The sequence below is a fragment of the Vipera ursinii genome (assembly GCF_947247035.1).
Source record: "Vipera ursinii genome assembly, chromosome: 14".
NCBI lineage: Eukaryota > Metazoa > Chordata > Lepidosauria > Squamata > Viperidae > Vipera > Vipera ursinii.
The window spans coordinates 8,073,773-8,089,944 of NC_139527.1; the positions used below are offsets into that span (position 1 = coordinate 8,073,773).

General features: G+C 43.3%; 1 protein-coding gene across 1 annotated transcript in view; it reads right to left on the reverse strand.

The window, feature by feature from the left end:
• Positions 1-15,790, reverse strand: part of ADGRD1 (adhesion G protein-coupled receptor D1) — a 121,191-nt gene extending 105,401 nt beyond the window's left edge. The window contains exons 1-8 of the mRNA XM_083373240.1: positions 15,559-15,790; positions 15,393-15,429; positions 12,219-12,302; positions 9,034-9,129; positions 6,778-6,900; positions 3,907-4,083; positions 1,760-2,014; positions 80-144 (exon numbers count right to left, since the gene is read on the reverse strand). Of these exons, the coding sequence (XP_083229366.1) occupies positions 80-144; positions 1,760-2,014; positions 3,907-4,083; positions 6,778-6,900; positions 9,034-9,129; positions 12,219-12,302; positions 15,393-15,429; positions 15,559-15,612 (891 nt within the window). The 5' untranslated portion in view covers positions 15,613-15,790. The remainder of the gene's footprint in view (positions 1-79; positions 145-1,759; positions 2,015-3,906; positions 4,084-6,777; positions 6,901-9,033; positions 9,130-12,218; positions 12,303-15,392; positions 15,430-15,558) is intronic.
• Between the last annotated feature and the right edge of the window lie 382 nt (positions 15,791-16,172).

Sequence of the window (16,172 nt, forward strand, 5' to 3'; positions counted from 1 at the left end):
GGAATGATATAACTTTTTTTCCTCCTCTAACATAAGCAACCTGGCAATGTAACGGAAAGAATTTAAGGAATGCACCTACCACTGGAAGGGTTGCTGTTGTTTGCCATCCCCACGGAGATGTTGAAGCAAGCACTGCCTGGTCACCTAGAAACCACAGTGAGAAACATTAACCAGGACTTTCCCCTTGGCTACAGAGAACTGGGGTGGGGGATATAATCCAAGGTAAAAGTTGGTGTTATCCAGAAGAAAAGTTGAATGGCTGAATGTGAGGCTAGCTAACATTCTCCCCTGTTGCGGAGTGAACAGATGGTTGACATCACCAGCATATCTTCGATAACAAATTGTTTTCAGGAGCACCACCTCCCTAAACCTCTTTCCTGTAGACTGAATTTTTCTCTATTTTGGCTTTTAGGAATTAACCTCAGTATGGCCACACCGTGGTCCTTTCCTTCTCTGCATCACCATTCATTTTTTAACATGAAACCTTGTTTTGGCTAAGTGACATTCTCATTTTGTGGTCTAGATTTAGCGGAAGAGAGGATGGGGATACAAGAGATAAATTGGAGGGGAGACAACATAGAAATGGGTACATTGGAAAAATTCACTTCGGTATCCAGAAAGTGCCAGTGAAAAGTTCAAAATCATGTAAATATCTGGGCTGGCTAGTTCCTTGTAGAAAGCAGCTTCTTGATACAGTATTTTGGATATTGTGATCTGGGCTAGCTAGTTCGTTGTGGGAAATGGCTTCCTGAGACAGTGTTTTGAATATTATGATAATTTATTTATTTATTTTATTTTAATTCCATTTATATCTCTCCCTTCTCCGAAGACTCCCAATGGAGGCCACAGTTTAGCAAAAGGATAAATCATTTGCTTTCAGGAAAATCACATTAAATCCCTAGCCTTGTTATCTGTGAGTAGATGATCAGGGTGTTAAGGGGGAAGGTTCTGCAGTAAAATAATGCTGTTAGATACACTAGGAAAGATGGACAAATAATCTGATTTTTTACACACAGATTATGTCAGAAGCCTACACATCTATTCTAACCCCTAAATATTGAATGGGGTGATTTTTCTCCCTCAAAATGAGAATGATCTCCTGATGTTTTTAGGGTGTCTCTGTCACAACACAGTCGTCTTATCCAGCCTTTGCAAAATCTGGTTAAGAGTTAAGATTTCCCGACTCACTGGAAATCCTCCTGTCATATCACTGAGGACATTGAGCATTCTGTTCAAGGTTCAAACAAGAAAGATACCGTATTTTCCGGCGTATAAGATGACTTTTTAACGCATGAAAATCTTCTCAAAAGTCGGGGGTTATCTTATACACCCAGTCGTCTTATACGCCGGAAAATACAGTATTCAACTCCCCTTGCTGGGGTGAAACTTACCAATAAAGGTAAAGGTAAAAGTTCCCCCGCACATGCGTGCTAGTCCTTTCCGACTCTAGGGGCTGGTGCTCATCTCCGTTTCAAAGCCGAAGAGCCAGCGTTTGTCTGAGGACGTCTCCGTGGTCATGTGGCCGGCATGACTAAATGCCAAAGGTGCACGGAATGCTGTTACCTTCCCACCGTAGTGGTCCCTATTTTTCTACTTATATTTTTACATGCTTTCAAACTGCTAGGTTGGCAGAAGCTGGGACAAGTAACAGGCGCTCACTCTGCTATGCGGCACTTGGGATTCGACCCGCCAAACTGCCGACCTTCTGATCGACAAGCTCAGCGTCCTAACCCACTGAGCCACAGCGTCCCTAACTTACCAATAGCAGCTGTGAAATACTGCTTGATCTCGTTGGCAGTGAGCACTCTTTCCCATATGATGAATTCGTCAAAGGCGCCATGAATGTACCGTTTCCCTTGACGGCCTTCGGAGCCCATCAGCAAGTTCGAATTAGAGTCCCCATAGTTGTAGAAATCTTCCCCATGGGGATCAACGTTGTTCAAAGTCCCATTGATGTAGACTTTCAGGCCCTCTTTAGATTTCCAGGTAAACAGGATATGAGTCCAATGGGAACCTGAAAAACAGTGGACATGGAGGTGATGTGTGAGGGCCCACTTCAAAACCTCATCCTAAGAAACCAGAACTCATGGAAGCCATTTCTTCCAAAAGGAACTTTTATTAGGAGAAGCTGATAGCAGGCATAATAACCAGGATCTGAGGATTTCCCACTCAGATCAATAGGTTAAAAGTGTCCCAAGCAAACCCCACCCCAATAGTTCATCTGGTCAGTTCGAATGGGCCAATCCCGAGGTGTTAAGTCCGTTGTGGGAAAATGCTGATAACACCGGTGTTTGTTGGATCTTCACACCTTCCCTTCTGAACAGGAAATAAGCCAGATGCCTGGAGGCACATTCCTTTCTCCCCCACTTTTTTGCTGACATCAAGGGGAAAAGACAGTTCAAAGAGTGTGTATGCAGAGACAGCGAAAGAGTTACATTGTAGCGATAGATAATAACAAAGAGGCAGCCTGCAGCATCTTCCCCCTCCCTTCCAGGAGTATGGCGGAACCCAGAAGAATAGAATTAGAAAGAGCCCCTTAAACAATATGGGTTCTGACATGATGTCTCAATTTGTACCTTTAAGTAATAAGCGATCCTTGACTCCATTTGTTGAGAAAGGTATAGTTCACAAAAGGTCAGGTGGATTACAGTAAAACAAAGCCAGAACTGAGGGCTGTGCGCCAGAACTGAGGGCTGTGCGCCAAAACTTTACATTTAAACTTCCCCATCTCAGATACATGCCCCCCCAACCCCATCATCCAATCAGTTTCAAAGAATATGTCTTTGACTGTTCTGAATGTAAGTTGTCTTGCAGCTGCATTGTCTCGCCAAAGAAATGGCCTTCAGAGATTTCTCCAACGGTACAGCCTCAATTCAACCCTCCCAAGTCTTCCCACTCTCTGTTTCCCGCCCCCAGCCCATCCAAGGTTTACGGCAAACGGGCACCGAACACAGGAAAGCACTGGGGTGAGTTGACAGTTCTGACAGGTGACCGTCATTGTAATGGTATGTGAGAATGGCCTTGGCAGACAGGAGGAAGACCTGAAGATTAGGCAATGGTAAGATCAGAGGAAGCTGAATCTGCAGAAGAAATAAGGGTGTGGCAGGTGGCCCACACAAGGGACCTCCCTAGTACCTTGGGCTGCAGAGGAGAAGAGGGCGAGACACCTTTTCAGACCTGCAAGATCCGGCTAATGTAACCTCACAATAAGTAGCAGAGACCAACAGTGGATTTCTTGTCTTCTGTAGTTAACACTTTTGGTTACCTGAATAGTTTTGACAGCTCAATTACGTTTTGTTGTTTTTAAGAATATTGCCGATGCCTCCTGAATCACGCAGCTCAGTTCTCCACAGATAGAATGATAATTATGTATAAATGATTGTGAATGCATCAGGTTTACAAATAAGTCAGTGCATTTATTTCCGCCCATTTCCAATTAAGCTAAAATGTTAATTTTGCAGCTCTTGTGCTATGTTTTTTTTCTTTGCCAAGGCTTTGTGTCACAGAAGCTGTGGTAGCACAGTAGTTAGAATGCAGCACTGCAGGCTGACTCTGCCCACTGCCAAGAGTTCGATCCTGACTGGCTCAAGATTGACTTCCGAGGTGGGTAAAATAAAGACCCAGATTGTTGGGGGCAATATGCTGACATAGGGCTATAAAGTGGTATAGAAGTCTAAATGCGATTGCTATTTAAAGACTTTCTGGCCTATAAATACATTTGCTTTTGATCATATACCATAGCTCAGGGTTTCCCAAGCTTGGCAACTTTCAGACATGCAGACCTCAGCTCCCAGAATTCCATAACCAGCACGGTTGGCTGAGGAACTCTGGGAGTTGAAGTCCACTGCAGAAACACTACCGTAGCTATCAATTCAATGAATGCCTGCATCTTAGGAGGAAAAATACCTTGCAAAATAAAACTTGCTGCCCATTTCCTGGACGTGTGATGATTGAAGAATTCCACAGAGCCTTTGTGTTCACCAAAGAAGACCTTAAATCTGTTAGAAAGCACCTGATCCCCATATACCTGGACAGGCTTCAGTTGATACCCTTGAGTCTTCCAGAAAAAGGAAAAAGTCACACCTAAGGGAACCAAAAGACACAGAAGAAGGATTGTCAGTTGCATTTTTTAGGCTTGGAGAAAAATATATGTCACACAACGGGAGAGAAATACATTTAGGAAGTCCGTGACTTGTAACTGCCATTGAGCTCAAAATTTCTCTTGCTAAGTGAGGTATTTGTTAAGTGTACGTTGCACCATTTCACGACCTTCCTTGCCACCGTTGTTAAGTAAATCCCTGCGGTTGTTATTTATTATTATTTATTTATTAATTTAATTTGTATACCGCCCTTCTCCCGAAGGACTCAGGGCGGTGAACAGGGCAATACATAATAAAAAAACAAGATACAAAAATTAAAAAGTAATTAAACAGCAATGCCCGTAATAAATTAATACAGATTAAAAGTTAAGAGCAATTTATAAACTTAGTCAAACTTAGTCGCACAGCTGTTCAGTGAATCTGGCTTCCCCACTGACTTTTGCTTATCAGAAGGGATTCCATGAACCATGGGACACGGCAACCGTCGTAAATGTGAGTCGGTTGCCAAGCATTGGAACACTGATCATGTGACCCTGGGGATGTCACAATAGTCCTAAGTGAAAAATGGTCATTAAAAATGGTCATTTTTTCAGTGTTGTATCTTTGAATGGTCTGTACTTCAAAGAGTTTTGGTTTGCCCGCTGATTCACAAGTGCTAATTTAGACACATTCCCATAAAATGGGAAGGGAAACACTCCTCTCATCACAGTGTTGTTATGACAGCAGGTCTGCTTATCTTTAAACGAATTCTCTGGAATGATGGTTAGCACTCAGGATTATTATCACTATCCCTCATATTTCTGGATATCAAGACCATTAGTGATGGTGCGGTGGTTAGAATGCAGTATTGCAGGCTCACTCTGCCAACTGCCAGCAGTTCGTTTCTCAATGGCTCAAGGTCAACTCAGCCTTCCGTCCTTCCAAGGTTGGTAAAATGTGGACCCAGATTGCTGGGGGCAACATGTTGACTCTGTAAACCACTTAGAGAGGGCTGTAAAGCACTGTGAAGCAGTATATAAGTCTAAGGGTTATTGCTAATGCTATTGCTCACTCCTTCCTTCCTTCCTTCCTTCCTTCCTTCCTTCCTTCCTTCCTTCCTTCCTTCCTTCCCTCCCTCCTTCCTTCCTTCCATCCATCCATCCATCCATGATGTGCAGTGGTTAGAATGCAGTATTGCAGACTAATTCTGCCCACTGCCAGCAGTTCGATCTTGACCGACTCAAGGTGGACTCAGCCTTTCTATCCTTCCGAGGTCGGTAAAATGAGAACCCAGATGGTTGGGAGGCAAGAGGCTGACTCTGTAAACCACTTAGAGAGGGCTGTAAAGCACCGTGAAGCGGTATATAAGTCTAAGGGTTATTGCTAATGCTATTGCTCGCTCCTTCCTTCCTTCCTTCCTTCCTTCCTTCCTTCCTTCTTTCCTTCCTTCCTTCCTTCCTTCCTTCCTTCCTTCCTTCCTTCCTTCCATCCATCCATCCATGATATGCAGTGGTTAGAATGCAGTATTGCAGACTAATTCTGCCTACTGCCAGCAGTTTGATCTCGACCGGCTCAAGGTGGACTCAGCCTTTCTATCCTTCCGAGGTCGGTAAAATGAGAACCCAGATTGTTGGGAGGCAAGAGGCTGACTCTGTAAACCACTTAGAGAGGGCTGTAAAGCACCGTGAAGCGGTATATAAGTCTAAGGGTTATTGCTAATGCTATTGCTCGCTCCTTCCTTCCTTCCTTCCTTCCTTCCTTCCTTCCTTCCTTCCTTCCTTCTTTCCTTCCTTCCTTCCTTCCTTCCTTCCTTCCATCCATCCATCCATGATATGCAGTGGTTAGAATGCAGTATTGCAGACTAATTCTGCCTACTGCCAGCAGTTTGATCTCGACCGGCTCAAGGTGGACTCAGCCTTTCTATCCTTCCGAGGTCGGTAAAATGAGAACCCAGATTGTTGGGAGGCAAGAGGCTGACTCTGTAAACCGCTTAGAGAGGGCTGTACAGCACCGTGAAGCGGTATATAAGCCTAAGTGCTAAGTGCTGTTATAGGGTTTCAATTGGTGAGAAATTCACTCCTTTGTCACCTCTGGAAGAACGCCATGGATTAACAAGGCTGTTTTAACTTTAAAAGTAAATTTACAGGATGTTAGCCCGGATCTTGATAGAAACAAGTGGATGCAGATCCTTAGAGATATTCCACGCTCGGAGCCAGCCCTGTTCTTATCCAGCAAAGTTTATCACTTGGCCCATAAACAAGATAAGATAGTCCTAAGGGGAAATGCCTTGATGATACATTAAGATAGATCCAGGGGAAAGATATTACAATCCAGGGTGGAAACTGCTAAACCAAACCATTAGCTGCAAAACTCTGGATGGATTCTATCGAGGGAATTCCCAATCCTGGGCCCATTGTTTTAAGCCTGTGTTAGTTACAGCCGTAAACAAATGTGCATAACTTATTCAGCAGGCTGCTTTGCCATTTCCTAAGCAAATAATTTGGAAGTAAAACCCCTACAAACAATTTGCATAACCGCTAATGCCTGGAAGAGATTTTAACGATTCCCTTAAAATGCAGCTCAGCGAAACGTCCTTCTCCCCCCCCTCCCAGTCGTGTTGCTAGAATAAAATTAATGAAATAAAATATGAATGTACAGTATATCAAAACCACAGCGATGGGGATAATCTCCTACTAACCTTCAGGCTCACAGAATTCTTGGTTAATAATGCAAGAGTTTTGATAATTTCCGAAAAGGAGAAAAGCAGCTCCCTTGACATTTGGGATATAGATACCTTTGTTTACAATCCCTTCTACGATATCTAAGGAAGAAAAAGGAAGGGAGGGAAAAAAATATTACCATATTCTGGTTGGCCCTACCACTCAGAAGCATGACCAGAACAATTTGTACTAAACACTAAACACCAGGAATCCTCTTAAAGGTGCTTGTTTCAAAAGGCAACTGGACTGTTTTTTTTTTTCTGGAGGTGGAGAAAGAAGAGGAAGAGGAAGAAGAGGAGGAGGAGGAGGAGGAGGAGGAGGAGGAGGAGGATAGCCACTTGAATGGTATAGGGCAGACATGTCAAACACAAGTACTATAACAATGCCACCCGCTTGCTCTTTTAATGCAGGTTTTAGAATTATGAAAATGTTCCAGTAATATTTTGTAAAGATCAGGTACACCAAGGAGCATGGGGATGCCAATTAATACAGACAGAAACACGTTGATGCTAATGACCTTCATATTTGGGAAACCATTCTTACCTCAAAGGGAAAACCTGGTGTGCTGTGGATAATGCCTCAGTTTGAAACTGGGAAATAGCTGTTTCATTCGAACAGCTAATCAACCGTGAAAAACCACTTATAGCTCCCACAACACATTATGTTTCAAATTGCAGATAATTGCTAACATACAATGCAAATTAGGCATGTTATAATCCCTTAAATCAGACATGTCAAACACAAGGCCTGGGGGCCGGATCCGGCCCGCAAAGTGGTTTCATGTGGCCCGCAAAGCCATCCTGGAAACAGTGAGGGAACGGCCCCCACTGCCTTGGCCCTGGCCCAGAGACCCTCCTCCTGCCAGAGACCCCCAGATCTGTCCCACTCCTGCCCAGGCCCCCATAGGCAGCCTTGATGCGAGTGATGCAGAGTTGGCCACGCCCACCTAGTAGGCCATTCCCACCCTGGCCACACCCACCCGGCCCCCTGAGGGCAACCGCAATGCTGATGCGGCCCTCAATGAAATTGAGTTTGACACCCCTGGTATAGGGTCTCCTGCTTGAATAAGAAGACCTCCAAGGTCCCTTCCAGCTCTATTCTGAATTGAAGAAGCTTCATCCATTGTTGAACAACTGATAAACGAACAAACAATGGATGGAGCTTCTTGGGGAGAAGCGAAATGTCTTCTTCTTCTTCTTCTTCTTCTTCTTCTTCTTCTTCTTCTTCTTCTTCTTCTTCTTCAAGGGAAAAACAGTCGTTACCTTTCGAAAAAACCACCTTTGAGACAGCTATGACCTGGATGACTGGGAACCTTCATACGTAGGCACCAGGAATCCTTCTTCTTCTTCCAGCCATTCCTGAGGAACCATTCCCAAACTGAGGGGGCAGAGTTTCCCCTAAATTTGGCAGAAAGATACGAGGAAACTATGGTCTCTCACGAGAAACTGGCTAGCTGAGAGGAGAAGGGCAGACCGTGGGCTTCTGATGTTGAGTAAACACAGGTATATATTTGCCAGATCAAATCAAAGTTGGATTTTCTCTCAAGGCTGGGGTTCCTGAAGGACCCATGCTGGCTTGGCTCGTGCATCACTTTAAAGCATAAATCAGGAAGACAAAACAAACCAGGATTTTGTTTTTTTCCATTTTGCAGGCTTTTGACAAGCCAGAAACTGCAGCAGCTAGGACAACAATACCAGACCTTCAAACAGGTTGATGGACTCAAGAGATCTTCTGTAGTTTTCGCTGGGATTATTTAGCTTCTGTTCTCTGAGAACCTCTCGTTAAGCTCCATGTTAAAGGAAGGAAGGAAGCTTATCTTTCAACCAAATTGGATTTCAAGACCAAAATAGGCCTTCTCTGTGGGTGCTCCGGCGTTATGGAACCAACTGCCGGTAGAGCTCCGGATGGCATCAGACCTCCGATCCTTCTGTCGCGGGTTGAAGACCCATTTATTTGAACTAGCGGGTCTGGCCTGATGGGGGTACATGGGTTTTTTTTATATAGGCTTGTTTTATTATTGGTTTTAACTTGGGCATTGATTTAATTGTTTTTAATGTTTGTATTGTTATTTATATTTATGCCCTGTGAACCGCCCTGAGTCCTCTTGGGAGAAGGGCGGTATAAAAATCTCAATAAATTAAATTAAATTAAATTAAAAGCCCCTTCACAATGTGCTGGAGAACGGGAAAAACCAACCTTGACAAATATAGAAAAGGATCATCTAGATTTCTCACCTACGGTCGCGGAGAAGTTAGAGTAGGCAGAATCATTGGTATAAACAAAAGTAGAATTATGGTAATGAAGCACAGTGAAGCTGTGGGATCTTAGCACTGCATGGGAGAAGAAAGAAAACAAACAGTAATGGAATGGAAAAGCAACACCATGAATATATATGCAAGATGGATAGGAATCAACCAGACCATGTCTCTCAATCAACATCATTGCAAAGTGCCCAAATCTCCACCTTCCTGGGTTACAGCTAGAAAGAGCTAGTTCTAATGGAAAATTAAATTGCCTTATCTAAGAAACAATTGCTCTTATTTATTTTTAAAAGAATCTCTTTTATAGACAAGGAGAAAATAGGCCGAAGACAACTTTAAGTAACACCAGCTGCCTGCAATTAGTGCAGGTTCGAGTCCCACCAGGCTCAAGGTTGACTCAGCCTTCCATCCTTCCGAGGTAGGTAAAATGAGGACCCAGATTGTTGGGGGCAATTAAGCTGACTTTGTAATAATGCCGCTTGGGGGTGTGTGAAAGCCCTAATAAGCAGGCATATACATAGAATGAAGGCTATTGCTAAGCACATTGATTTGTGCTTAGATTGTAAGCCGCCCTGAGTCTTCAGAGAAGGGCGGGATATAAATGGGATTAAAATAAAATAAAATAAATAAAACTGAATCCTTAGTGGCTGATTCTGGTTTAATCAGCTCCTCGTTCTGGTTTAACCAGCTCCTCGTGGGGGAAAAAAATGGGTTGTTCTACGACTTCTAAAGACTTGATTCTACCAAGCAAAGATGATCTCTGGTGGGGTTTTCAAGATCACCAATGTTCATATCATCTAAACCCATTTTTTGGTGGAAGGACTTTAAGTTAACGATTGAATATCTTTGGGGCATTAAAGTCCCGAGTATGGCACCACATTGTTCCAGCAAGAGCTGGGAAACACTCGGAGATCAGAATCTGGGATCTAATAATCTTCTGGGTGTTTTGGACTACAAAATCTAAGAGCCAACATTCTAGACCAGGGGTCTTCAAACCTGGCCCTTTCATGACTTGTGGACTTCAATTCCCAGAATTCCTCAGCCAGCGTGTTTAGCTGAGGAATTCTGAGAGTTGAAGTCCGCAAGTCATAAAAGGGCCAGGTTTGGAGACCCCTGGTCTAGACGTTGCTATTCAACAACGTACTGAGAACCATCAATTCTTCATCTCCAGTGAAGACCAAACTGATCTAGAACCCATTGAGAGTTTGATTCATCCTACAGCTTTTTAAGGTTTCTTCAACCCCCTCCCAATCTTCAGCAATAATGTGATAGGAAAGACACTTCCTGAAATATATGTCTTACAAAAAGAAAATTACATGTACAAGTGTCTGAAGCTGAAGATTGACTTGGAAAGAAAGTTCTCTGGACCTTGACAAATGAAAACTACGTTTAGTAAACATGTGTTACTAAAACTAGGTTTAGTAAACATGGGTGAAACATGTGTGAATTTTTCCATGTTTGCACATGGAAAAATAAACACTGTGGCTACATAACCATTAATATTCACCACTTAAACCATCTGAAATAGAAGGAATTGTTGCTAACAGATTCAGAATCTCCCATTTATGTTTCACGGTCAGTCCCCGTTAAAGCCTTTTAGAGTTTATGCTAACAAAAAAAAATTATACTGGATATTCTGTTCTGCAATTGTTTTGCTGCAGCGAAAGGATAACATGACTATCCTACATGGTTTTTGTCTGGGACTCAAGCTGAAAATGCCAATCTCTGCAAAAGGCATGCCATTGAGAGAGACAGAACTGGAATTGTCTTTATGAAGGTGCCAAACACAGAAACACACACAATGGATAAACAACGGCAGGCAAAGTTGACAATGTTTGAAAGGTTGATGAATGACAAAGGTGGAGTGAACAGCATGAATGCTTGGTGGAAAGCCATGACAAGGATGGGAAGAAAAATCAGTGGATGGTATCTCCTAAACCTGTAGAGTTGGGAGTGCAATATCACAACCAGGTAATGAGTAATCTCTGTTAACTCTGGACCAAACCTTCTTCATCTCCAGGGTCCAGGTTTACTGCCAAAACAAGGCATACAGTTCAATCACAAGACTGCTCAGAAGTAACCCAGGTGGCTTGCAAGGAGCCCTGCATGAGTTTTGGAACCATTGGACCTAAAGATACAACTACAGGAAAATAGTTACATGGAATACAACAGATTGGTCTATATAATACATATAGGTAAAGGTAAAGGTTCCCCCGCACATGCGTGCTAGTCGTTTCCGACTCTAGGGGCCGGTGCTCATCTCCGTTTCAAAGCCGAAGAGCCAGCGCTTGTCCGAGGACGTCTCCGTGGTCATGTGGCCGGCATGACTAGACGCCAAAGGCGCACGGAACGCTGTTACCTTCCCACCGTAGTGGTCCCTATTTTTCTACTTGCGTTTTTACGTGCTTTCAAACTGCTAGGTGGGCAGAAGCTGGGACGAGTAACAGGCGCTCACTGTTACGCGGCACTCGGGATTCAACCCGCCAAACTGCCGACCTTCTGATTGACAAGCTCAGCGTCCTAACCCACTGAGCCACCGCATCCCTAGATAATACAAATATTGGAAACTAAATGGTCCCTGCGGTTCTTCCCTCTGCCTGCCAGCCAACTCCAACAGAATTTTCTATCGTGAAACAAACTGGCAATGTCTTTTTGCCGGAGAGCTGGTTTTGACCACTCGAAAAGTGGGGAAGGAAAGGCTGTTGGATCCCATTTCTTCACTGGGTCAACAGCTCAAGGCAAGATGGTATTCCCACAGCACAGATCCTGTACCTTCTGATGTTCTGATCGTAGCTTGTGGAGTCTTTGTTGCTCTCTGAGCTTAACTATTTTACTGCAGTGTCATGACCCAACGAGGCAACATCACTAGTGCTTGAAGGGAGTGGAGATTGTGGGGAGGAGGAGGAGGAGGAGGAGGAGGAGGAGGAGGAGGAGGAGGAGACAAATGGACAGCAACTTGTCTGAAATGGTATAGAGTCTTTTGCATGACCAGGGAGTAGGACTAGAAAACCTCCTTTCTTGTTACCTAGTTGGGTCATGAAACATCTGTGAGATAACCACCAAGCTCAGAAACCACCCCAAAGTTCAACCTCCAGCTACAAATATTCTTTTCTATCGGTATCATATCTTATTCTTGGACGCCTTATTCTTCAGTCTACCTCCATCGGTGTCCTTTAATTCGTGGATTCCTTCTACAGTCTCCAGAGGCCAATATTGCGATGCTTGAGCGAGAACACGGAAGCCTGTCAAGAAAGGAGAGCGGGACCAAGGTCATCCCCTTTGTGAAAAACTCAAACAATTGCCAGCTATTTCTTTATTTATCTTCCCTTCCCCTCTGCTTTGATTTGTTTTTGCTTCTCTTGAGTTAGATTTTAAATTGAAAAATGCTGGGGACGTGGACCTGAAAATGGGAGAACGTGTACTCAATTCCTCCATTTCTAACTCTGATAAGATCAGTTGATGGATATTTTTTGAGAAGATTCTAAGCATCTCCTACCCCAACCAACCAATTATTGAAATTCTTTGGCCTTTCAAAGACCCATTTCATCAGGGGGGGGGGGAGGGAATTGACAATTAAAGTTGGAGACTCTGGAAAGAGTGCAAAAAAGAGCAACAAAGATGGTTAGGGGCCTGGAGACTAAAACATATGAAGAACGGTTGCAAGAATTGCATATGTCTCTAGTTTAACAAAAAGAAGGACTACAGATGACATGATAGCAGTCTTCCAGTATTTGAGGGGCTGCCACAAAAAAGAGGGGACAACCTATTCTCCCAAGCATCAGAAGGCAGGACAAGAAGCAATGGATGGAAACAACTCAAGGAGAGAACCAACCAAGAACTAAGGAGAAACTTCCTAACATTGAGAACAATTAACCGGCGGAATGGCTTGCCTCCAGAAGTTGTGGGTGCTCTATCACGGGAGGCTTTTAAGAGACTCGACAGCCACTTGTCTGGAATGGTATAGGGTCACGTGCTTAAACAGGGGTTGGACTAGAAGACTTCCAAGGCCCCTTCCAACTCTGCTACTCTGAGACTGTATCCGTCTGTGAAAAGGTCTTCTGAAGACTGAGCCTAAGTCAAGTAGGTAAGGACTGAACACGGGGGCTTTGCCATATGAGGCAAAACTGATGAACTTCAGATCTTCCCTGTCTCCTTCTGCTCTACCACCAAGTTGCTACTCAGTAACTACTCCTTCAGCACAGAAAGAATGCAACCTTAAGAAGCAGAGATTATACAAGCAGTAGCTGTGAAAGCTAAGGATGTCCTTAATGCTTCCTGGTGCCGTATAAACACTCAAGCACACAAGTGTTAAATCAACAAGTGTGGAAGAAACCTTGAGCTGGTAAAGAGAAGCAGAAAATAATATATCTTTGTTCTCAGGTGTTCAGTGAGAAACCCTGAGTGGTGAGAATGACAGAATACACAGCTCTAAGAAACAAGGAGGTGGGCTGGAGCACCCATTATACCCAACCATTGAACATCCTGGTTGGGGCTAATAGGAATCAGACTCCAGTAACATCCAGATCGCTACCAGTTCAACTTTGCTTAAAAACAGTGGCCTTCTTGCAATGCATATTTTTAGCGTCAGAAGCCTGCTCTTGAAACAATCCAGATTTGTAATCGATTCTCCTTAAATGTTGCCTTTATTGCTTGCTCACTTCCTGGCAACTCAGAAGGGAGTGCGGACAGAGATAGATAGAAAGGTTTGCCAAAAATATGGTTGTGGATTAAAAAGTAAAAAAAAAAAAGAAACCTCGTAAGCAACAATGGTGCGATGAAAGCGTGCTGCCAAAACATTCCAGAAGTCTTGTAAAAATGCAAGTCTCCAGTTCTTATGAACCACATTTTTTCCCTCTGATGATTGGGAACCCTCCCTGTGATTTAGGCAGGCTGGTGCCTGCGAAGCAGGACTGACATCCTCTTTCAATTAAGATAGGTGTAGGGACTGTTAGTTGCTCCACTTTAGAATTAAAAACAAAGCTAGCTATATGCTTCAGAAGGGAGCAAAATAAGAGAATAACAGAGTTGGAAGGGACCTTGGAGGTCATCTAGTCCACCCCCCTGCTCAAGCAGGAGACCCTAGACCATTCCAGACCAATGGCTGTCAAGTCTCTTCTTAAAAACCTCTACCCACAACTTCTGAAGGCAAACTCTCCCACTGGTTAATTCTTCTCACTGTCAGGAAATTTCTCCTTAGTTCTAGGTTGCTTCTCTCCTTGATGAGTTTCCATCCGTTGCTTCTTGTCCTGCCTTCAGGGGCTTTGGAGAAGAGCTTGACCCCCTCTTCTTTGTGGCAACCCCTCAAATATTGGAAGACTGCTATCATGTCACCCCTAGTCCTTTCTTTTCATTAAACGAGACATACCCAATTCCTGTAACTATTCTTCATAGGTTTTAGCCTCCAGTCCCCTAAAAGCTACTTCAACTTCTTGAAAGCGCTTATCATGGAAAAAAAATAGTCATTCTTGGTTTATGGAACGAGGGAATTGAATGAAAAAATTCAACGTTACTGAACTCTAACATCATCTGATCTCAAAATGAAGGAAGTCCCGTTGCCGGACGGGTTGAGCTGGCCCCAAAGTAAATCATTTTTATAAACCTACATTCCCTTTTATTTAAAATGAAGCTGAGATAACAAAAAAAAGCAGATGTTCAGACAAGTCAGTTTAAAGCTGCATTTGAAAGAAGAAGCCTGTAAAAATTAATACTTTTGCAATTTAGCATCGGGTTCCAGAATGGAAAACTGAAAAATAACTCCACAGTGGCGATTGACAAAATGGTTTGGCCAGTCACCAAAGATGGATCTCATGAGAAATTAAAAAAAAAGAAAGAAACACTTCAGCCACAGCTGAAATGTTACCAGCTCGCCATTCCTGCTTTAAAATTAATTCTAGGATCTGTTTGCTAGCCTTAACAGCTCCTTCATTTTTCTTGGGCTAGGTAGGACGACCTCAAGTCGCTTAATCTGCCAACCGTCCAACCTTCACAAAGTTGCTCAACATCCACTGGGTTTGTGTAGAGAGTTGAACTCACAGCTGCCAGTAGATTAGCACTGCCAGTACACCCCTATCCTTTGAGACCTGTTGTGACAACCCTCACAATCCTCCTACTTTGACTCACAAGCCCTACATACAAAGTCCCTGATTTGGTGAGACCCAACATGGGTTGACATCCCAGGTAAGGCAACCTGCTGCTTCTTGTTGCATTTGATGTTCTTCAGCAATATATCTAACCATGCTTTTGTGGAAGATGGAGAAGACAGAGACAGGACAAAGGGGGAATGCAGCAATCATAAAGGTTTTCAGAGTTTCGAGATAGCAAAGATTGCTTACCAGGATGTTTTTGTAGCCAGGTATGAGTCCTGTAAACCTATAGGTTAAATATATATATAGAGAGATGCGTCAGTAGGATTCAGAGCAGCGAACGTTTCCAAAGAACAGAAGAAAGATTTAATTTTTTTTTAAAAAAATAAACACCACAGGTTTTCGAGACCATTACCTGAAATAAAATCCACAAAAAGAGATAAGAAAGTTTCACCAGCCAATTCGCCATGATCCCTTATCTCGTTGCACACCAGGAAACCGACACACACGATGATAAAATCTCAGCTCACAGTAGTCATAAATATCACTAATAATAAAACTTCCAGTTCTCCATTGCCATCTGGTCTTCTTCTTCTTCTTCTTCTTCTTTAAAAAAAGGGTGTTTTCTAATCATCCATACAATAAGCCCATTCCGTCGACTGGTTTGTAGCAAGGGGGGGGGGAGGAAACCAAACCCAACTCTTCTTCCTTGAGGTCTAAGAATTAAGGTTTCAAAAGGTGGAGTCCTCCTTGCGTGGCTGATAAATCCATTCCAGGAAAGAAAAAGAAAAAAAAAAGGGAGACGAACAGTGAATAATGAAGTGGGGGGGAGAAAGTGAATAAACTTGGGATGATTGCAGAGGCAAGTTTCTCTTCTCCAACTTTTGCTAGCAGCTTTCCCTTTTCAGATTTGTCTTCATTTGATCAGATGTCACTGGTTGGAAATGGAATTTGGCTTGCTTTAACAAAAAAAAAAGAGAGAGAGAGAGAGAGAGAAAGAAAGAAAGTGCCTCGGAGAGTAAAGATTTT